General features: G+C 43.0%; 1 protein-coding gene across 2 annotated transcripts in view; it reads right to left on the bottom strand.

Annotated features, from left to right (window-relative positions):
• Window positions 1–23,505, bottom strand: part of LOC113406609 (SR-related and CTD-associated factor 4-like) — a 72,806-nt gene that overhangs the window by 24,413 nt on the left and 24,888 nt on the right. Inside the window, exons 6-13 of one of the 2 annotated variants that reach the window (XM_026652247.1) lie at window positions 20,785–20,924; window positions 19,346–19,522; window positions 15,347–15,447; window positions 13,557–13,665; window positions 12,798–12,965; window positions 7,940–8,025; window positions 2,922–3,112; window positions 108–208 (exon numbers count right to left, since the gene is read on the bottom strand). In XM_026652247.1, the coding sequence (XP_026508032.1) occupies window positions 108–208; window positions 2,922–3,112; window positions 7,940–8,025; window positions 12,798–12,965; window positions 13,557–13,665; window positions 15,347–15,447; window positions 19,346–19,522; window positions 20,785–20,924 (1,073 nt within the window). The remainder of the gene's footprint in view (window positions 1–107; window positions 209–2,921; window positions 3,113–7,939; window positions 8,026–12,797; window positions 12,966–13,556; window positions 13,666–15,346; window positions 15,448–19,345; window positions 19,523–20,784; window positions 20,925–23,505) is intronic. The other variant, XM_026652252.1, reaches the window with a different exon arrangement.

Raw genomic sequence — 23,505 nt, 5'->3', positions numbered from 1 at the left:
CTAAAACAAAAAGTTGTTTTAAATAAATGAGTTGTTTATAAATAAAAGGCCTCTTTATAACAAAGGCCTCTCATGACCTTTGCTTGTAGTTCACTATTTATACTCACATTTATAGATTCAATCGGGCCAAACTCCTCTAAAAGACTTCCAACATCCTGCTGAGTTGTTCTTTTGTCTAGTTGTCCTACCCAGAGTGTAGTACTACAAACTAGAAGAAAAATAAAGTCTGACACTTAGGACTTTACTATTAGCACTTCTAAATTTTACTTTTGCAATATAAAGGCTTGCGTTAAAATGGCCATTAAAGATAAATTGAAGCTTTTTTTTTGTTAAAGAAAAATGTTTATAATTCAAGTATTTATAATATTACAAAATAAATATCTTTTAAAACAAAAACATTTGAAAGTTATTTCCTTTTTTCTTACCTGCCAGGAGCTGAATTCAGGGTTCTGTTTAGCCGTGACTACATACAACCATTGTTAGAATGTATACACAGATTTCAAAATTATAAATAAATGCTTAATTGACTTGGAATTTTAAAGAGTCATGAATTTAAAATTCGTGATAGAAAGGGGAAAAACTTTTTCTACTCCTGTGTCAGGGCAGACCTGTGGATTTCCCAACAAATTATGGTGAATAAACCTCAACAAGGCAAATACTGACTCCCAATGTTTCACACTTCAATTGCAGGCCAGGGTGACAGATTCTAGATAGGTGACAATACATATATGAAAGATCTTGCTAGCAAGGTGGTATCTGGCAGGCACAAGATAAAAGGCCTCCCTTCCAGCAGATAGGATAAATCAATCAGAATGGATGACAGATCCCTCCTCTTAAATGGTTCCCTTCTCTGGTTAGTGTGTTTAAATTTATTACTTTTAACTTTGTTCTTTAGGTTGAAAGTGGAACAGAAGTAGTTCAAAATACAAGCTTCTACAACCACCACTCCAAAAGTAAGTATGGCAGAATTTGACTCATGGCATCTATCCTTTTCCACTACCCTGCAAACAGGTATAGAATGGCTAACCCTAGACACCCTGGATCTCCCAGTGGCAACTGACATGACAAAGAAATTGGGAGAGAGACTGGAAAAGCAGCACCTAAACACCTGAGGCATTTGGTAGGTCTTTTCACCTCTAATAATAAAAACATTTGAAAGTGCGCTGCCCAGATGTGTCTGGCTAGTCAAGAAGTCCCTCATTAACAGGCAAAGTAACCCTGCTTCAGCCTTTACCCACAGATATCAAAGAGAATAGGTCTTCTCCTGGACCGACACTAAATTCAAGGTCTCTTATTTTGTCTACTGACTCCAGGAACTACTTCATATCCCCAGGGAAAATGTAGAAAAAGCCTCCATATTTTTTTAATCTAGAAATGTAGACAACACAAGGTTCAGTATCAGCTCCCACATCCTCCACGCCAAAGTCCTTCCGATTCAGACAGATCTACAGTGCTGAACAGTAGAGAAGAGGAACCAGGCTGCTCAACTCGTCAAGGCAGACAGTGTGAGAATTGCAGATTTCTTGGGAGAAGCCAAAGAACAAGACTGGGTGCAGACTTGGCTTCCCTCTTTACACAGCCTGAGGAATCCCAAGGTATAGAGGTATTCAAATAAGGCTACACTATCAAAGTATAATAGGACCCACAAAAGGGAGATGGCATGAATTCACTCAAACAGCTTTGGAATAGGAGGAGAGACGAATCCCACTATGGTTTGGGATTGTTTCTTCCCAGGATGCATCCACGCAAACCTCAAAGCCCAACCCAGATGGCACCAAGCTTAACCCAGGCAATCCTTAGCACTGAGACCGACATGGAGGAGATTCATCCCTTTGTCTGGCCTTTTAGATGGCCCTTGTAGAGGAAGAGGCAACAACCCTGGCACAAGAGAGTTCCCATGATCTTTAGGAGACCCAGTCTTCATCTGAGGAATTGGCAACATCAGGAGATGCAACTGCAGTTTGAGGACATTTCCCCCCCTCAGATCCAGGTCTTTGTTTTTGTTTTTTTTCCTCACCTCAAAGTTCCTCTTATATTTGATGGTAGAGATCAGAGGGAACCCAAGGTCATCTGACAGCCCAGGTCTAACTGCACCAACAGATGAGACAGTGGCACAGCACCATTGTCAAAAGGGAATAGCAACCACGTCAAATCTAGGACCACCATCAGCACTAAGAAGTCAGCCCTCGTGGTGCTGACACATTAGAATTTCAAATAGCATGGATGACTTTCCAGCACTGAGAGCAATCTGACACCAGCACTTACTGAAAGTGCATTGTCTGAGGCTTCACATCAGTCAAAGATTTCAAGGCCAGACGAGAACCATCATGATCATCTAGTCTGACCTCCTGTGTAACACAGGCCATAGAACTTCCCTAAAATAATTCCTAGAGCATCTCTTAGAAAAACATCCAATCTTGATTTTGGCATGTTTCTGTAAGAGTTATTTCATTCAGACTAAGGCAGCAACAGTTAAAGCAGCAGTCCCTCATCCCCCCCACCCCCCGAGTCTGTCATATTGACCACACAACATGCAATGAGGTCAAGTGTGGCAGGCATCATTAGATTGCAAAATACTTGGGTCTTCTGAGAATGCTCAAAAGTGATTTTTCACTCATTTATAATTCATCCACAAATCTCTCAAACCTATCAAAGGCATTGTGCCTAGTTAAGGGTTTTAGAAGCCAAATTCTATGTTTGAAATTTCAACTGTTTTAGGTGTAAAATTTGTCTGGAATTGTAGCAATTTCTTCAGCCTCACAGAACTCAAACTGCTAAAAGAAATTTCCTCATCTTTTCACAAAAGTCACCTGTTTACAGAGAAAATCTTGAGCACCTGAGAAATGACGCTATAATAAGAACCATTTTGCACTAAAGCTTCCTTTCCTTTGAAAGTAAAATGAGTGAAGGAGAGCACTCACCACTAACAGTTTCTGGTTTGATTTGAGGAAGGCCTTTTGATCTGCGTTCTCTCTCTTTTTCTCGTTCACGCCTTTCCTGCGACCGAGATCTAGGAGAGTGTCGGCGCCTATCCCGGGATCGGGAACGAGAGCGACGATGACGTGACCTTCGAGATCGAGATCCAGACCTTGATCGTCTCCTTTTTGGAGATCTAATTTTAAATAAAAATATTAACATACAATGCTTTGTCTAAACACACAGTATAAATATCTATTTGACTCATCGGGAGTGAAAGTTCAACAATTGCATTTTTAAAAACTTTGAAATCAAGCATTAGAGTATGTACACACTAGACATTTATACTTAACAGTACATAGTGTATCCCAAATAAGTATTTATACCAACTGTAAACTTAAGCAACTAAACATACTTTATCTATACTACAAATTTATTGTAATTTATTATTCTTTCAACTTCTGATATCCTCTATCACTTTTATTTTACTCTTGTATTATGGCACTAACTCAAATATCTATTACATCACAGAATGTACTTGCAGCTATAAGTGAGGAAAACTTTTCTTACAAGATGACAACTAAAAAATTAATAGAAATGTCAGTGAAAAATACGGTTACCTACCTTTCGTAACTGTTGTTCTTTGAGATATGTTGCTCATGTCCATTCTAAGCAGGTGTGTGTGCGCTGCGTGCACAGTCGTCAGAAGGTTTTTCCCCTAGTGGTATCTATCAGGTCAGTCCAGGAACCCCCTGGATGTCAAGGCCTTGAGCTCAGATACCCTCCTGGCTGAAGTTATCGTGACCAGGAATGCCACCTTCCATGAAAGGTAGAAGAGCAAGCATGTTGCTATGGCCTCAAAGGGGGACCCCATTAACCTGGAGAGTACCATGCTGGTATTGGATGGTGAACTTGAGAGTATAACCTGTCTAGTCCCTGAAGAAGCAGCCCACCATCAGGCTAGTGAACACCAATCAACCGTCAACCCCTGGATAGAGCGCAGAGCTCACCGTCAGTTGAACTTTAAGGATGAAACCGCTAGACCTAGCTGCTTCAAATGCAAGATGAGGGGTATTGATACTTTCATCAGATGTACCCTTCTGCATCGCCAAAATCAAAAATCTCTTCCACTTCACCACGTATGTAGCTCTAGTGGATGGTTTCCTGCTGCCGAGGAGGACCTCTCTTACAGGCTCTGAGCATGTCAACTCCATGGGGTTTAGCTATGAAGCTTCCATGCCGTGAGGTGGAGAGAGATGAGGTTGGGATGCTGGATGCATCTGTGGTCCTGGGTGATTAGGTTTGGCACCAAAGGCAAGGCGATCGGAGTGGCTACCAACAGTTCCAGGAGCGTGGTATACCTGTGTTGACAGGGCTAGGCTGGAGCTATCAGTATGATAGACACTCTTTCCCTTCTGACCTTGAGCAGGACCTTGTGAATGAGCGAGAAGGGTGGGAACGCATAGACCACATGGTCCTTCCAGGGAAGGAGAAATGCGTCCGTGATAGAGTCAGGGCTGTGGTTCAGGAAGGAGCAAAACTGCTGACACTTTCTGTTGAGTCTTGTCATGAACAGATCTACCTGGGGAACCCTCACTGTTGGAAGATGCTGTTCACGGTGTCCGGGTTAATGGACCACTCGTGGTTGTGGAAGGACCTGCTGAGATGGTCCTCCAGCTCATTCTAGGATCCTGGAAGTAAGATGCCACTAGGTGTATTGAGTGGGCTATGCAGAAGTCCCACAGCTTGCGGGCTTCCTGGTATAGGGGAGAGGAGCGTGCTCCACCTTGTCTGTTTATATAAAACATCACTGTTGTATTGTCCATCATGACTGATATGCATCTGCCTTCCAGATGGGATTGGAAAGTCTGGCAGACTAGGCAAACCGCTCTCTGCTCCCTGACATTGATTTGAAGTAAGAGCTCTGCTTAGGACCAGAAGCCTTGAGTCCTGAGGGCCCCTAGATGTTCTCCCCACCCCAACGCTGACGTGTCCGTGAAGGGCACCCCTGTGCATGCCACTTGAGGATTGAGCCAGCATAGGAGGGACTCTATAACCAGAGGTGGGAGCGAAACTATCTTGTCCAGATTGTCTCTGTTTGGTTGGTACACTAACACCAGCCAAGCCTAGAGAGGCCTGAGGCGCAGTCTTGCATGCTGAACTACATATGTGCAGGCGGCCATGTGACCTAGCAGCTTCAAGCAGCTCTGCGCCATCGCGGTGTGAAAATGCTCGAAGTCCTCTATGATGGAGCAAATGGCTTGGAAGCGAGGCTCCAGTAGGAATACCCTTGCGTGAGTGGAGTCCAGGATTGCTCCTATAAACTCTCTCCTCTGGGTAGGGGATAGGGTTGACTTCAGCACGTTCAGCAATAGACCCTGTCTGTCAAAGGTTGACCACGTCAGGTTTACATACGCCTCTACCTGCACCCTGGAGTGGCCCCTGACAAGCCAGTTGTCGAGGTACGGGAACACCTGCCATCTCCTCAGGAAACAGTGACAACTGCCATGCACTTGGTAAACACACGAGGGGTGCTGACAGGCCGAAGGGGAGGACTGTAAGATGAGTGCAGTTCACTACGAACCTGAGGAACCTCCCATGGGACAGGACCGTCAATATATGAAAGTATGCGTCCTTCAAGTCGAGGGCAGCATACAAGTTCCCCAGGATCCAAGGAGGGAATGATGACGGCAAAGATACCATGAGAAACTTCAGAAACCTGTTGAGGTTTTGCCGGTCGAGAATGGGTCTGAGACCCCCTTTGGCTTTCCATTGGGAGTAGAATTCCTTTCCCCTTAGCTCCTGAGGAACCTCCTCTACTGCTCCTGCACTTAGGAGCATTTGCACCTCCTGTATAAGAAGTTGCTCGTGAGCGCAGTCCCTGAAGAGGGACGGGGAAGGGGGATGGAAGGGAGGGGAGGAACAGAATTGGAGAGAATATCCCAATTCTACTGTGCACTGCATCCAGCAGTCTGAAGTTATCTGGGTCCACGCACAATAGATGTGGGATAGATGGTTCAAGAAACAGGGAGAAGGATCCAGGATGTGGTCTGGTGCATCGCCCGGGTGCACCCTCAAAAGGCATGCTTGGAACCGGAGGGCTGCCTCGCCGAACCCTGGCCTTGGTTGGGTGGGGACTGGGGAGGCCTACGTCTATTGTTCCTGCCCTGCTTCCTGGAGTAGTCCTGCCTAGGCTGCGTAGGATAACAACACGCGGGAAGCTGGGGCTTAGAGTGCTTTCTCTGTGTGGCTGGTGCACACAGCCCCAAGGACTTCAGTGTTGCCCATGAATCCTTCAGGTTATGGAGTTTGGAGTCCATCTGCTCTGAAAACAACCCCAAGTCTTCAAAGGGCAGGTCCTGTATTGTTTGTTGGGCCTCTGGAGGGAGGCCTGACACCTGCAGCCATGAATTCCTCTTCATGGAGATAGCGGAGAACATTGTTCGCGTGGCCAAGTCTGCTGCATCCAGGGCAGCCTTCAACGGGGTCCTTGCCACTGCCAGAGCCAGTTGGGGACGAAGGGCTCCCTCCACGAGGAGATGTTTAAGTATGAAGTCCCTCTCTTTTTTAGTGCTAGGACGAAATCCCTTGCAAATCCCACACCAATTTGTCTGATGGGATTCCCCAGGCACTTCAAACAGGACTTGTGGGGATCGCCCTTTGGCGTAGGTTTATGGCAGGTCCCGCACGGCTTGAATTCTTGGGATTGAGGCATGCTTCAATCCCTGGGAAGGGGGAAACAAACTGGGGTGTTTCCCCCAAACAGAAACTAACTAAGCTAACCACTACTAAAACACTAATTCTACTCTATTTATAAATGCAATAATAGAAACCACTAGGGGAATGCAAGAGAAGAGACACGCAGCTCCAATGATCGTCATGGGTGGTAAGAAGGAATTGAAGTGGCGGTCGGCAGGGCCCTATATGCAGCGCCATGAAGGTGCAACTCCAAGGGGCACCGACCCAACAGGTACCATTAGCGGAAAAACCTTCCAATGACTGTACACACGGCATGCGCACACCTACTTGGAATCGACATGAACAAGCACTTTACACTATTATTTAAAGCTAAGCAAACCAAGGCCTGACAGGTATTTCAAGGTAATCCTCCAAAAAAAAAAAACAAGTAAAGTGCTGCAAAGGAGTGGCCCTGGTAATTTAGTAGGCAGATTTGCCACATAAATACTGGTGGCTTTTAGCCACCGTGGAACCAGTATCCCAGGATTCTGTTAGGATATGCTGTCTGTCTTTCTGATAGGCAAAACCTACAGCCCACAAAATCATTCAAGAGCCTATGGATCTTTTTGCAAATATAGTGTTGTGAACTCTAGAATCCTGGTACAAATTAAATAATGACATTCTGTCTATTTAAGATTTCTCCAGTAACTGCAAAGGGAGAAGTTATTCTTCACTTCTACCAGAAGAGGAGAAATGTGATGTTGATGGCTCTGAAGGACTGTCTCAGTCCACTCAAGTAGTAACTGCATTTCAGAGATATAAGAGTGATTCCTATGTATCTACTGCAGCTACTTATTTGGCCCCCCATTATTGTAGTATCCAAGTACTTCACAGTCTTTAAATGTATTTATCAACACAACACATGCTGTAAAGTAAGGAGGTCATTTTACCCATGGAAAAGTGAGGCATAAAGATACTAAGGACTTGTCTACGCCAGGAAACGTACTAACATAGTTATACCATATATCCTTTGTGCATACTCTTATTCCTGAATAAGTGTGTCCACATAGGGATTTATCCTGCTATCTCTATACTGGTAAAATTATACCCGTAAATTTCCCAGTTTAGACAAGCCCTTAGTGCCTTGCTCAAGGTCATGCAGGAAGAGCAGGGAATTGAATCCAGGATCACCAAGTCCCTGGCTACCACACTAACCATAGCGCTATCCTTCCTCAACACACAGACACTTAGTAAAGCACTTTGAATCCTTTTGATGAGAGAGATATATAAACTTTAGCATATCATACATATATTACCAGTGCTAGAAAAAATTACATTAACTTACCTTGATGCCGATCTAGATCTTGATTTTCTGTTATCAGAAACATGTCGTTTAACTTCCTGAACACAGGGCTGTTCCACCTCCATATCCTAAAATACCCCACAAGTTAAACTACTGTAATTACTGCAAGTATTAATTTTATTCCAGTTTGTGACTAGACTCAATTAGTCTACCAAACAAGTTATATGAAATTAAATTCATAATTAGATATCTAGAATCAAAACCATGATATGATTTTGTCCAAAACACAGATTTTACTGTTTTATTCACCAGTGCAAAAAATAATAAGCACAATACATTTGTAATAAATACTATTACTATGTCAACATTTTAAAAATAACATACAAAACTTATCTTCAATTTTTAAATTGTTGATTTTTCTCCACACATAGTTAATTTCAGCATGTTATGTTATTAGGTATAATAAATGTTTATATAGTAAGAAAGGGGTATGAATAACTAATGACAGTCAAGCTAAAAAAACCTTTGTTGATTTTTTTTTAAAACCTTCTGTTGTTACAAGTAATGTCCAAAGTCGCCTAGTCTGTGTCTCAACAATGTGTTCCACAACAGTATGCCCTAATAAATAGTAAAAGGTATTTGCTCTAACTGCCAATTCAAATTCTCCACTTATAACTTTTTGTTTGAACATTTTCTTTTAATTGAGCACCAAAAGATTAAATCACTGGCAAAACAAGGTGTGCACAAAGGGACATGCCCTCACTCTTGTGGGAGGAGACTAACGAGCTCTTCCGGGCCTGTTCAGCACAAATGAGGCACACCTGCAAGGCTTGTCCTGCCTGGAAGGGTGAGCTTAAAAAAAGAGAAAACCTGCCACAGGAAGAGGCAGTGAACAGGAGGACTGTTCCACCTCAGAGACTGCTGACAGCAGAGACAGGCCAGCTGAAAGGGAGACAGTGAAACTGCCCCCTTACAAAGCAGCACACGCCCCCAAAACGAGGACCTGGAGGTAGCCCCCATTGAAAGACAACAAAGCTGCTGACAGACAACACCCAGAATCTGAAGCTGAATCCAGAAAGACTGCCTGATATCCAGGCTACTTTTGCCTTTGTTTTCACACAGATTCTCCTCTCTCATAAGGGAAAGAGAGGGGAGAGGACCTTTCTTTTGTCTGTTTTACTCAGAGAACTCCTCGTGTGCTACTAACTGGGGGAAGGACAAACAACTGGAAGTGGGGTCTGGAGGGAGCCCCTACCCCACAGTCTGCAACAAGGAAACTCTGCTCTGAAATGTCTTATGAGACCCAATGTGGGGCTCCCCTTCCTGCAGACTTTAAGCAAAGTCTACTGGAGGAAGTTATACAAGGTGGATTATGGGGATTGTATATGATATAATGGAATGACAGGAGAGTAGGGGGAGTCTCATCCATATTTTAAGAACTTGAGGTTTAAATGCTTAACAGTTTCTCCTCCCTCTCCATTCAAAAGCAGGGAGCATGACTCCATCCCGCTCTTTCCCATGCCTCCCAATCTTCCACCATCCTCTCCATATTCCTTTTCTCAGACTTTTTCTACTATCAGGTCTCTGGTCAGAGATCCCTACAGGGAGGGCAAGGTGTCATTTCCATGAATTGGGAGATTAAATGTTATCAAGCAACCACAGGCCCAGTCTCTCATTTTTCAAGGGTACAAAAATATATAATTATGTTCATCTAGTCTGGCCAATTGAATGAAGTCACCTGCCTTTCTCAGAGCTACAGGAGCAGCAAAGGTCCAACTTATTGATGCCTGAAGCAAATAAATCGATCAGCAGAGTCCCCAACTCTTGGAAGACTGAATCATTCTGCAGCTCAGTTTTCTCTCCCCTGAACACTCAGCCTGAAACCTTAGTTTTGTCAGAACATATGAAGCTGAAACTAGTTAACTCAAAATGTGTTCCACAACAATAGAGGGGGTAGATCTCACCCTAAATCACAGAGGAAGCAGTTGTGAGGAGTCATGTGTCTCATGGCTTTCCCAACTGCCTACAATCCCAGATAATGGATGCTCCTCTTGAATTCTCATGGGAACTATTTTTCTTCCCATTTGCACTTGATCAGGCAGGCAACCCTAGTAAACCACACGGTAAGAATTTTAGACAGAAGTTTTCCTCACTCATGTTGCTAGATTTGTTCCATTTTTTCAGGGACTGAAAAACTTCAGTGAGGAAGGTGATCTCTGAAGAGAGACCGGGCACTGATCTTATCGACAGAAGAAATGCCTGGAAAAACCTACTGTAAAGGACCGTTCACTCAGCTGTAGGTGAGCAATAAATCATCAATTCCAGATGAATGGCTTGCCAAATAGTTGCAGCAGGGTGTTTGTGTAGTCTCTGAACCAACTGTTCAATTTGTTACTGTATTTTTATTATTTTACATGATTGTAGCACCTAGGAGCCCCAGTCCTGGCATTGTACTAGGCATTGTAAAAACAATGAACAAAAAGACAGACCCTGCTCCAAAAAGTTTACAATCTAAGTCTGCAGGAAGAATGACCCTTTCAAAGTGTGTGCAGAACCTGAACCTCAGGTGTGTTAAGTTCCACAAAAATGATAAGGAGCATTTGTCCCAGATGATCACAAAACTGTGTTGAAGAAATGGACCATTCTCCAGGAGTTCTGAATCACCTTCTGTCTGCTACAAAACCTGAGGTGGTTTTCATCCAAAGGACTGAAATATATATACCCTCTTCTTTGAGGAAGGTAAATACAGCCACTAAAATCTTGGGAACAAACATGGAGCTGACAAAAAAAGCCAAGGGTGGGGGAGAGGGAAGAAATACTGAAAATGGTGATGATCTCAATAATCACAGGTACTAGAAACATGATAGATTAATGAAAACAAGCAAATACAGGATTATTTTTATATCTACACAACATAAACAACTCCTTTGCTGGATGTCCTGAACGAAGAAAAAGGGTCACCATCCACAAGCATGCATCTTACTGCCAGAATTTACAATTTACAGGAAACAGGACCAGGATTGGGACGGACCCACATCATTATTTTTGGGAACCAAGGCAAATCTTAAATATCAAACTGCCTCTTCAGAGGTTGGGGCAGGTGAAATTGCATACAGGAACAGTTGGTGATGAACCAAGTCCTAAAGAGCTTCCCATTTGCTTGGGCTGAAGGGAAGCAAATTAGGGACATGAAATTTGGTTAGAGGGGATAAAAATGTGGTAGTCACATTGCACAATGTCCAAAACACACTGGTGTCCCAAGTGGATTTAGCCCAAACTGATGGAAGAAACCTTCTCAAGCTAGCCCTGATAGGGAGGCAAAGTCAGAATCAACACTCTGACTGCTCAGTGGCTCCTAAGAAGTACACTCTCTTTCTCTCTCTAGCAGAAAGAAAGGATTGTTTCTAGCATTTGCCAGTACCCCTAAAGTTCTTAGCCTGAAGAAAGCAATCATTTTTGTCTTTGTGCACAGAAAGCTTGTTCACATTCAAGGCCTCAACAATTTACTTTTTTGTGATTATGAAGGGAGCCTGAATCAGATAGATTGTGAAGATAGCATATGTCCTAGGACTGCAACTGAATGTATATCCTGGCTATTGTGGTGGAACAGAATAAAGAGCATGAAGAAAATCTTGTGATATCACAGACTGCATCATAAATTGAGAAAACTTGGTACGGATTCCGGAGCCTCTTTTTTATAATCACATTGTTTTTTGGATCTCCATTTGGATGATTTACTGTCTTTAATAAAAAAAAGGGAAGCTCTGGATGTGACTACACAGGCTATAAGTACACAAGGCTGCTGAGAATGCACTCAATCTCCTTTCAGAGAATGTTCAAGTCTTATCCCTACGTTCTTCAGGGAAATTGCTCCCTCAAAAGTCTTTCACGGATAAAGTCTTAGAATCCATTTTAGAGATGGCAAATTTTGACTTCTTGTGTTTAGGAACTTTATATACCATACATACTCGTTCATTAGCCCGTTCGTTTATAAGCCAACCCCCCAAGATGGTTAGGTAAAAATAGCAAAAACTGTATGACCCTTTCATAAGCCAACCCTATATTTCAGGGGTCGGCAAACTTTGGCTCCCAGCCCGTCAGGGTAAGCCGCTGGCGGGTCGGGACATTTTGTTTACTTGGAGCGTCTGCTGGCACGGAGCCCCGGGGCTCCATGCCTGCAGACACTCCAGGTAAACAAAACGACAGAGTATTAGATATTCAATTCAATGATTCCATAGAGTTTAAAATAATCAAATTTTGGTGTAGACCCCCGCTCTTTGATGCGTCACTTTTTTTTACCAAAAATATTTGGCTTAAATTACTGTATATACTCATTCATAAGTCAGAATTTGCTCACTGATCACTTCGTAGAAGGAGCCAGTCACTTTAAATCCACAATATCCTCCAAAACCTCTGAGAAAAGGGAACTATCCCTTACCTACTATTTTTCATTTTAAGGGGAATTTCTTGGAATTTTTGGGTCTGCCTCTTTTTCAAATATATTGTTAATCTTTAAAATGAGCTCATTCATATAGTTTACCTCCAGAATTAGAGTCAGACTGATATTGCCGCAAGGACTTTGAGGAGAGAGAATATTCCTGCAGCTTGATGGGGGTGGAGGGAGAGATGAAAAGAGATAAATAGACTGGCTGCAAGATCCAAATCCAAGGCTTTTCCCAAAGAGAATCAGGAAAAAAGTAAGCATTGCTTCTGCTACACAGAGGCAGAACACTTGTGGTGCAGTGTCTACTGAAGCACTTTCGCACCTAAACTTCTATCAAGTGAGCTGCCTCCATGAATGTCTGTGGGCATAGTTGCTTTCAGTAGTCTGACAGATTGCCTGTTAGTGCTTTTAAACCACTAGGAGCCTAAAATTGTATTGGATGGCAAAAGTCCTCACCTGCTGATGTGTTTTCTGTATGTGTGGTTCACTCTGTACTGGGAAAGGAGACTGGAAAGTTTGCTGCACTGCTGGTGTTGGCGGTATCACAGGCTGAGTCATGGGAGGAAACTGTGGGGTAGGTAGAAGTCCAAAACCTGGCATTTGTCCATTAGGAGGGAGCGGGATCTTTAGGGGGGAAAAACATTCGTTTTCAGTCTCAGTGAAAAAATTGCTACTTCAACAATAAGCTTGGCTTGATTAATGGAAAGCTGCACATATTTTGCTCAGAGCAGCATTGCAAGTTTTATATGAAAAAAAGCACATATACACATTAACTCTTTGTGTTCATACATGCATTTATATATCTCCCTAGTTGTGTGGCCCCTTTCAAAACTCAACTGAAAAATTTAGCATGCAATATGTCATTAGAATATGTAAAATATATTAACATGCACTCACAATGCAACTTAGTTCTAAACATTTTCTACTCTAGGGGACTGACAAGGCTCTGATGCTGCAAACACATTTAATTTTCTATATGTAAGTACTGCAACTGAAGTCAATGGTACCACACATGAAATTATGGATGTGTATAAGTTGTTTACCAAAGCTAATGGTGTATACAAACATTATTTCTTCATTTTTAACAGATTTCCTTCCAGTTCCATGAATCAAAAATATTAAATGATTCCATATGAAGAGCAGACATTCTAAACATGTTTTAATAAAAGTAACGAATTCCAAAGGAAATTCATCTCAAAAGTAATTCAAAGCTACCTGGTGGTGCATTGGATCTTGCTGCATTCCCATCAGTCGTGGTTGAAATGGGTCTATATTTGGGAGCTGTGGATATACTGGCTGCTGCATACCTTCTCCTGGAAATCCACTAAAAAACAGATAATTACTCTGCAGCAGCAAGGCAATGTTAATATGTAAACATTCTGTTTTTACATTTAAAAATCTCATTGCTGCTTCAAATTTAGATAAAAATTTAGCTGAAAACTCCATAGAAACCAATCATCCAATTACAGGTAGAGCTGGAAGTGATTTCTTTAGTTAAGGCTACCTAAAACTTTGCATTACAAGATCCCATTTTCAATGATAACTTTGCCAAAATTTAATCATCGAGGCTGAGATTTTTCATGCCAGGTGTCTGTCTCAGGCTACACCCATGTTTCAGCAAAAAAGGTTCAGCTGTTTGAGAATGAGGCTAGAGAAACATTTTGCCCATGTTAAAAAAAAAAAAAAAAAATCTTACAAATGTTTTGTTGAGAAACTCTAATACTCTCACACTTTGGAGCAGGACTTGAAGTTTGGCCAAGGGAGGTTGGGGAGAGAAGAGGGATGTGTGTCACACTGGGATCAGAGAAGTGCCTTTTGATGCCTTATTCAGTGCACAGAACAGACAGTGCTCAGGAAATTAACCAGATATTCATAGTGAATAAGAGTGTTATAGAACCCTTGTCTCTTTTGTTGCAGTCGTTGGAAGGTGTGTAATGAATGGAAGTGTGAAAAACTGGACTCTAGCCATGACTCTGCCACAGATTTCCTTTGTGATATAGGGCAAGTCACTTAAACCAAACTTTTCAGTGTGAGTTCTCATTTTCTGTCTGCCCAACCTGAGACAGCTGGGGCCTGATTTCCAGAAATGCTACATACTCAACTGCAACTGGAATCAATGGGAGCTGTGTATTAAACATTTAACGTGCTATAAATACATTAAGTGCACTGAAAAAAAATCAGGCCCAATATGGCCTCAAGAGGTACACCCAATATTAGTGGATACTTTTGATAATTTTGGTCTTAATCTTTATGTGCCTTAGTTCCCACCTGTAAAATGGGGACATTACCACCAATTTACTTCACATGGGTGTTGTGAAGCGAAGTTCATTAATATTTGTGAAACATTCAGATGCTATGGAGACGAGCACCATAAAAAGAGCTTATGAGGAAATTAACAGTTCTGCATTAAGTGCGGAGTTTGGGTCGTGTGTGACAAATAAGACATGAGGCCACATATTCAATATTTTTGTTTAGCTGCTTAGTAGCTACCCATTCATTGAGTACCATCCAGCCTGTGCACTGAATGAGGCAGGGCCATTACAGGCAAAAGTATGTAATCACGTAATTAAAGACTACCACAATGTGTACGCACAAAGGGGCCAAACTGAAGTTGCACATGAATTAAGGATGCACTTAACTCTGAGTGCTTAAGGTTGCAAACTCAATTTTCTTTTAGCAATTCTGTGTTAATTTTATTAATAAAAAAATGCCTTGAAATACCCAGCTTTAAAAAAAAAAAAAAAAATACAAAAACTGAAATCTTGCACCTATAACTAGATGAGCTGTTAGATAACCTACAGAACAGATTCTTCACCCAATTCTGTGACATGCCAAACTCTTACACAGTACCATTTAAATAAAAATAATGTAGTCAAACAATTATCAATATCTAAACTTGCAGACTTTCTATTTCTATATTGTCATAACCTAGAATTTTAATTTAAGCTTTCTTGTATTCATATGAATCTTATTATTTTGATTTTACTACGCATCACAAAACTTACAACGGTGGTTGAGAAATGGAAGGAGACGGAGCTGAATCCTCTTTCTTTGAGTCTTCTACTGCTTCTGGCTCATCATCATAGTCAAATCGATCTAGCAGCTTCTGAAAGAAGTTACATTGAGCCAACTCCACTTTCCTCAATATTTTATAATGAGCAGCTAAAATATTTCTATTACATTAAGGATGTCTTGCTATAAAATTTTAGCAACTCTGGAAACTAAAGGCGAAAGATATTTTACCCAAGGAGCAAAGAAAAAGACAGTTACCTTTTTTTGTAACTCGTGCTCTTCGAGATGTGTTGTTCATGTCCATTCCATTGTAGATGTGTGTGCTCGCCACGTGCACCAGTGCCAGAAGTTTTTCCTCAGTGGTATCCGTAAGGACCGGCTCTGGTGGCCTCTGGAGTGGCGCGCACATGTCGCAGTATATGGGGCGCTGCCAGCTCCCCTCACCCTCAGTTCCTTCTTGCCGGAAACTCTGACAGTAGAGAAGGAGAGTGGGACATGGAATGGACATGAGCAACACATCTCGAAGAACACTAGTTAAGAAAAAAGATAACTGTATTTTCCTCGAGTGCTTGTTCATGTCCATTCCATTGTAGGCAACTCCCAAGCAGTACCACCAGAGGAGCAACACAGCTCTGCCAAATCCAGTCACCTCTTGCTTGCTGGGTGATGGCGTAGTGCGTCATGAACGTGTGTACCAAAGACCACATCGCAGCCCTGCAGATGTCCTGGATAGGGACATGTGCCAGGAAGGCCGCCAAGGACACTTAAGCCCTGGTCGAGTGGGCCTTCACTATAGGTGGTGGCTTGGCCTGAGCCAGCTCATAACAGATCCGGATGCAGGTGGTGATCCAATTCGAGATCCTCTGCGAGGACACCGGGAGACCCTTCATCCTGTCCACTGTGGCGATAAAGAGCTGGGTCGATCTATGGAAGGGTTTGGTGCGCTCCAGGTAGAATGCTAGAGTGTGCCGGACATCCAAAGCGTGTAGCCGCCTCTCCTGATTGGTTGAGTGTGGCTTCAGACAGAACACCGGGAGGAAGATATCCTGGTTCACATGAAAAGGGGACACCACCTTAGGGAGGAAAGCCGGATGAGGTCACAGCTGGACCTTGTCCTTGTAGAATACCGTATACGGAGACTCCGAAGAGAAGGCCTTAATCTCAGATATGCACCTCGCCACAGTAATGGCTACAAGGAAAGCAACTTTTCACGACAGATGGGAAATGGAACAAGAAGCCATAGGCTCAAAGGGTGGGCCTTTGAGCCTAGAGAGGATAAGGTTGAGGTTTCATTGGGGAACCAGGTCCCAGATTGGTTGGAAGAGCCTTTCAAGGCCCTTTAGGAACCAGACATCTCATGCGAGAACACGGATTTGCCCTGAACACATGGGTGAAGGGCCGATATGGCTGCTAAGTGCACCTTGATGGAAGAAAGCGCGAGGCCGTGGTGCTTTAGGTAGGGCAGGTAATCCAGGATGGACTGCAGAGACAACCGGGTCGGGGAGATGCTATGCTCCGACACCCAGCAGAAGAACCGCTTCCACTTTGCCAGGTAAGTCGCTCTGGGGAGGGCTTTCTGCTTTCCAAGAGAAGCTGCTGTACCTGACTAGAGCAGGCCTGTTCCTCTGGGTTCAGCCATGCAACAGCCAAGCCGTGAGGTGAAGAGAGGGAAGGTTCGGGTGCAGAAGCCGACCGGGGTCCTGCGAGAGTGGGTCCGGGCAGCTGGGCAGTGGCCATGGAGCAGCCACAGCCAGATCCATGAGTGTGCCGAACCAGAGCTGGTGAGGCCACACCAGGGCGATCATAATGACTCGCGCCTTGTCCCTTTTGATTTTCGATAGGACCCTGCTGATCAGCGGAATTGGCGGGAATGCATACATCAGATCCCCCGCCCATGACAGGAGAAAGGCATCGGAAAGGGTGCCCCTGCCGAAGCCTTAGAGAAAGCAGAACTGATGACACTTCCTGTTCTGTCTGGTGGCAAACAGATCCATTCAGGGAGCCCACCACTTCTGGAAGAGCATCCCGACGACCTCCAAGTGGAGTGACCACTCGTGGTGAGAGAAAAAGGACCTGCCTAGGCGATCCACCAGCATGTTTTGGATGCCGGGAAGATGCGAAGCTTCCAGGTGGATTGCGTGCTGGATGCAAAAGTCCCACAGGCGGAGTGCTTCCTGACAGAGAGTTGACGAGTGCACTCCCTCTTGCCTGTTGACACAGAACATTGAGGTCACGTTGTCTGTCAACACCTGTACTACCCCAGCAGACAACTGTAGCAGGAAGACACCACAGGCTAGGCGGATGGCTCTGTCATTCCAGCAACCGGTAATGGCTCCCTGGACCGGTGGCTCAAACCGCTGCAGCGGTGCCATACACTGGGAGAGCGGCTCAGGCATTCCCGGCACCAGGGCTGCGGGAACGGGTGCCGCACCTCTGTAGGTCTGCGTTGTTCCACTAGCGATTGCCTCCTCGAGCCTGAGGAGCGCTGCCTGGAGTCCAGGGACTGACATCCAGGACTCTGATGGGTGGGGCTGACCCGTGACCGGGATGTGGTGGCTCTGCGCAGGCGAGCGCTGGCAGGACACTTCCTATGGTGAGGAGTGGTGTCACACTGATGGGGACCGTTGGAAGGGTCTCAAGGCAGATTTTCTCCTGAAGCGGAGCACCTCCGAGGCCGGCACCAGTAGGGACAACGTCCTTCGTGGCCTGAAAGGCCTCCGGTGTGGATGGCACCGCCAGGTGTCAAATGCCTCTGCCGCTTCCTGGGGTGGCGGGCTGATCCTGTAGTGGGCTAGCCCGCTCAGCGAGAGCAGGGGCCTGACCTTCGTCCGGAGGTGAAAAGCTGCCCCTCACGGGTCTTTGCTCCCCTCTGGCCCTCTCCTTCCCTTTACGGGACGCAAGAGAACCTCCACTCCCGGCCTTTCTTTGCTTTCTAGCTGGTACTGGGGAGGGGGATAGAGGCCGGTCCGCAGTCAGTGCCGGTGGCACGCTCTGCACCGAGGCCACGGTGCTAGGAGCGGAGTCTGATCTGGACAGCTCTGGTGCTGGTGTAAGTGCTGACTCCATGAGAAGTGCTCGGAGGCGAATGTCCCACTCCTTTTTTGGTCCAAGGTTTAAAACTTTTACAAATGCAACACTTGTCACTAATGTGGGTTTCCCCAAGCACTTCAAACAGCTACTGTTGTGGTCATTGACTGGCATAGGTTTTCTGCAACAGTCACAGGCTTTGGAGTCCCGTCAGAGACTACAAGCTAACACTAAACTACAGTCAGGGAACTAAAAACTAACAACTTTTCAACAACTATATACATCAAAGTTTACAACGAGCAGTTGAGAGGAGTAAGCTTGCTGAGGTAAGGAGATGTTCCAGCACCATCACTGGTGATAAGAAGCAACTGAGGGTGGGGGGGAGCCAGCAGCGCCCCTTATACTGCGACATACACGAGCCACTCCAGACGGCGCCAGAGCATGTCCCCTACGAATACCACAGAGGGAAAAACTTCCGGCACTAGCGCATGTGGCGAGCACACACACCTACAATGGAATAGACATGAGCAAGCATTGAAGAAGTAGTAAAGTTCACTTAAAGAATAGATCTAACTGTTCAAAACCAGTTTTATTCAATTTTTGAAAGCAAAAAGTCTATCCTTAATACAGGAAAACAAGAAAACCAGTGATTTGGAAGTCAAGGGGCCAGAGGAAGTTCTGATTTTTTTGTTCTAGCAGTTGGACGTTTGGGGGTGGCTGCACGCCTCTTTGCACAAAACATCACTTGGAATATTTCAGAGCTCAAGGTGAAGTCCATGTGGCCCCCAACAACCAGAGCTTTTCAGAGAGTCCCTGGCTTTGGGGCAGGGCACAGGCACATCCCAAAACTGGGGATCTGCACTGACAACACTCAAAGGTGAACTTAAATTCCTGTATTTCCATCTTCCTATTAGTTACTACGTTAAAATGATCCTTATAAATGCAAAGAACAACAAAGGACTTACCTTATCAAAAGAAGTTTTTTGCTCAGGTGGTGGGAAAGCAGCTTTTTGTTCTGGTGGTTGTGTTGTCGTAGTCTTCAATTGAGCAGTAATAGCCTGAACCTGAGCCATTACAGTATTATCTATGACTGGAGACTGGGGTTTTGGAGGCTGCTGAAAAGTCTGAAGGATCTGCTGAAGCTTAACAGAATAGATATTAAATTAAAATGAGTTTTTCTATTTCAAAAAAAATATTTCTGAACTCTTGTTAACAGAATAAGTTACACAATATTTGTAAGACAGATACAGATATAAAAATGTACACGAGACAGGTGGTTAGTTTTAAGAGGAGGTCAACATACTTGTGTGCAGGTATAGCACTCATTTGTTTACTCTTGATAGTTAGATGGGTACCAGCAATAGATTTGTTGGGCGGGAAGTCACTAGGAAGCAGAAGGAGATTCATACAGACATTCTTGATATGTGTGGCCCTGCTCATCCTCCCCTGAGACAATCAATTATGTTCCTCCTAAAAACAGATTCTCCCTACGAGCCACACCAGAGCTCATTTGTTTAGTTTTTGCACTCTAGCCCCAGTAAAGTTAGTAAAATGGCTGTAAGTGCAGAAGGTGAACAATGCCCTACATGCAATTTATTAGTCACAGGGGTTGTCTGTTGTAGCTGAACAGATGAAAGCATACATACACAGTCATGACAAATATGAGAGAACATTATGAACAGAGTGAATATTTCCATAAATCCAGGTTGGAAGTTTTGTTTGCTCTAATTCAGAGGAGGATTTACAAATTGAGTAATTCAGGTCAAAAACAAATTCAATGGATTAAGGTGTCTCTACCCTTAAGGGAAATATGTCATCAAGAAAAACGTAGATGCTTTGGAAAATCAGGTTAAGTCTAAAAACCTATCAGTGTTAAAAAGAATGAATGTTGGGAGTGAATTCAGAGAGCTTGTTTTGAATACAAAATCTAATCCAACGATCTAGGTAGAGAAAGTTTATATGATCCACAGGCCACCTTCTAGTACTTCAGAAGCAAATGGAAGATTGAGTGATCCTGCTCACTCTGCAAATGTTTGATGAAGGGTGCTAAGTAAAATATAGAAGAGAAAGGGTTTCTGGATAATAAGTGCAATACACTGTTCATTACATTGATAATTTAACTATCTTGATAATTTAACAGTGAGGGTTATTGGAATGTGTCAGTGAATTTTCCACAAAAATATTGACATTACTGGGGGTTTTACCCATAAAGACCATTGACTGTTCAAATAAGTTACCTTAACTCTTAAATTCCGTATTTTTAAGGGTTTTATTTGGGGGAGGGGAGGGGTACAGTATTATTATAGATTTTGTATCAAGGCTGTAGAAGCAACGGCTGTAACTAAGTTAGGTGATTTGTGAGAGAATTAAAATTACAATTGTAACGGAAATACAGATAGCTTACCTGTTGTCCTTGTGTTGTCTGAAATAACTGAGCTACAGCTGCAAAGGCATCTGAACTAGGCAATTGTGATACAGTAGGTACTGAATTAGAAGTGACTTGGGTGGGTTCAGATAGAACCTTTGCTGGAGAGGGTGGTGAACCTGCAAGAGAATTACATTGAAAACCAGTCCACTACAATTTAAGGTACTAACAGCCCACGTGTGTAATATAAAATATTTTACCTTCCAATGAAGAGATAATACTCATTACTTTGTAAACTTAGCTATCCCGCTCAAAAGAATTGCTGATGTACATTAAATTCAGCCAAATCAATGCATCTGTATTCCAGTTTATACCACTGTGAACTAGCCCTGACAACATGCTCTAACGTTCCTTTAGATATCCCATTTACTATCTAGCACCTGCATGCTCTGTATTCAATGACAAAAAACTACGAATATTGGATCTCATAGGAGGGAGTCCAATGCATGAAACTTTGACCCAATGTTCCATTTATAGTATTACAATTTTTTTTAGAGGAGTTGAAGGTGAAAACTTACCTACTGAAATAGCACCAAACATTGCATATCAATACACTTGTAAAATAAGTTCCAATTGCAAAGTTTAAGTTTTTACTATTAAATAATTCTTTCATTCAATGATTTATTCTAGGTTCCTATCCAATGGTTTATTTAAGGAGAAACAAAGTTTTCATGATTCATCCATCTAAGACAGAGCCATGCAGAAACTATTACAGGATCTGTTATGGCTATCAGCCATTTGTTCAAGTGATTAGTTTCTCTTAAAAATCTCATTTAATCTATTTCTTATGAGCAACTCTTTCCTGGTATATATTTCTTATACTGCTTCAGAAGGAACTAGCAGTAGTACAAGCCAAACTTCATATATAGAAGATTAAGTTCTCTAATGCAAAAACATCTCATACTACTACTTCTAGGAAAGGACACATTCACAATGGGTTTAATAAAACTATGTGATCAGTTCAACATATTTTAATATATGCATAGGAATATAAGGAAAATCTAATAGCAAAAGCTATGTTTAGGACTTTGGTTTTTTAGTGCCTGCCCTCTGCACTTAATTCTTACACAAATGTTTTAGTGGTAGAAAATAAATTAACAGATACATTTCATCCACAATTCCTATACATTGTAAATATATAAATACATTTTATTGGGAAATGCGCTTTTTTTTCCATTGAAATAATATAAACTTCAACCCTTTTATACGTAATGGATACGGTTAAACACTAAGTATCAGGAAAAAAAGTGAGAACTCTAGTAGATTCCTTATTATGGTTCAATACAAAATTAAAAACAGTAAAGATATTACTATACTGTTCGTAAGTGGGAAAATGACGCAAATTCACCTGCTTCAAAATATCTGAGAGAAAAGGTGAGTGAGGTAATAATCTTTTATTGGAGCAACTTCTATTGGTGAGACAAGCTTCCAATCTTACACAGAGCTCTTCTTCAGGTCTCGCATTACTGACGTCACCTGTGGGCTGTTAGCCCCGTGGCGGGTAAGGGGGCTCCATCTGTCAGTGCCCCCAAAAAGTTAAATCAGTGACAGCACTCCGGGTGAGGACGCGCACCTCTGACAGAGGTAGCATACTGTGGACATGAACCACCACAGTATGTCGACCTAACTTAGGTCAACTCAATTTGTAGTGTAGACAAGGCCTGGGTAAGTTTCCCAGACCTGAAGAAGAGCTCTGTGTAAGCTTGAAAGCTTCTCTATCTCACCAACGGAACTTGGTCCAATAAAAGATATTACCACTTTATCTCTCTAATATCCTGGGACCAACACAGCTACAACAACATTGCATATCACAATGCCGGACTTATTTCTATGAACCTGTGGATCTGTTGACAGTTTAAATAACTGCAGTGTTGACTTGCAGAAAGGGAAAGCAAACAACATTCTGAAAAATTTGTTTTCCCAGAAGGCAAATGCAAGATTAAATGTTTTGTAATGTTTCCAAGAGTGTGATTCTGCTCAGAAAAATTACATCTCAAGACTTGCTCATGGTGTGTATTCAGTTACATGGCTTGCTTAGGGGACACAAGTAAGTTTACTACTTTTTACTCTTTGCTGGATAGGCTCTGCAGTGCTCTGACTGAGCTGGATTCTATTCCCTGTAATGCATTAACAGAACGGTTTACTGTAGGGACAAAATTACTCCCTCTATTACACTTATGAAATCCCTCTGAAATCAGTAAGATTGCACAGCTAAATCTGAGGGAAAGGAGTTTGGTCTGCTAGTTACCAGTGGCAGTACAGGAAAAGAAAAAAATACAGATCAGGGTCACATCTCGGAGTGAGTTTTGCAAGGCTGTCAGTGAGTTACTAGGCATAGCAAGTGATGTCTCTGAGCTCTGTTTTTCTGTATGTTTAGGAAAAGTGACAATAGGTGATGTCTTCCTAAACATTATTGAAAAACATTTCACAGAAATCTTGTGAGCTGACACCATGCCTCACTTATACCAATTTAAACCATGTACAATTACTGCACACCATTCAACACCAACCCTGTATCAGGGGTGTCAGAAGTACAAACTGATTATTCAGGATGAGGATGGAGATGTGTGCTGCAGATGGTGGAAGGAGATAGTTCAGAGAAGGCAAAAAATTGAGAAGGGGAACCAGAGAGTGGAGAATAGGTGGGGTGTTGAGTGACAATTATTTTCTTGCATTTTATGGCTTACACCAATGCGTTAT

Source organism: Terrapene carolina, unplaced genomic scaffold (assembly GCF_002925995.2).
Source record: "Terrapene carolina triunguis isolate 2854851 unplaced genomic scaffold, T_m_triunguis-2.0 Scaffold31, whole genome shotgun sequence".
NCBI lineage: Eukaryota > Metazoa > Chordata > Testudines > Emydidae > Terrapene > Terrapene triunguis.
The sequence above is the reverse complement of the archived record's forward strand: the minus strand, read 5'-3'. Positions and strand labels throughout refer to the sequence as shown.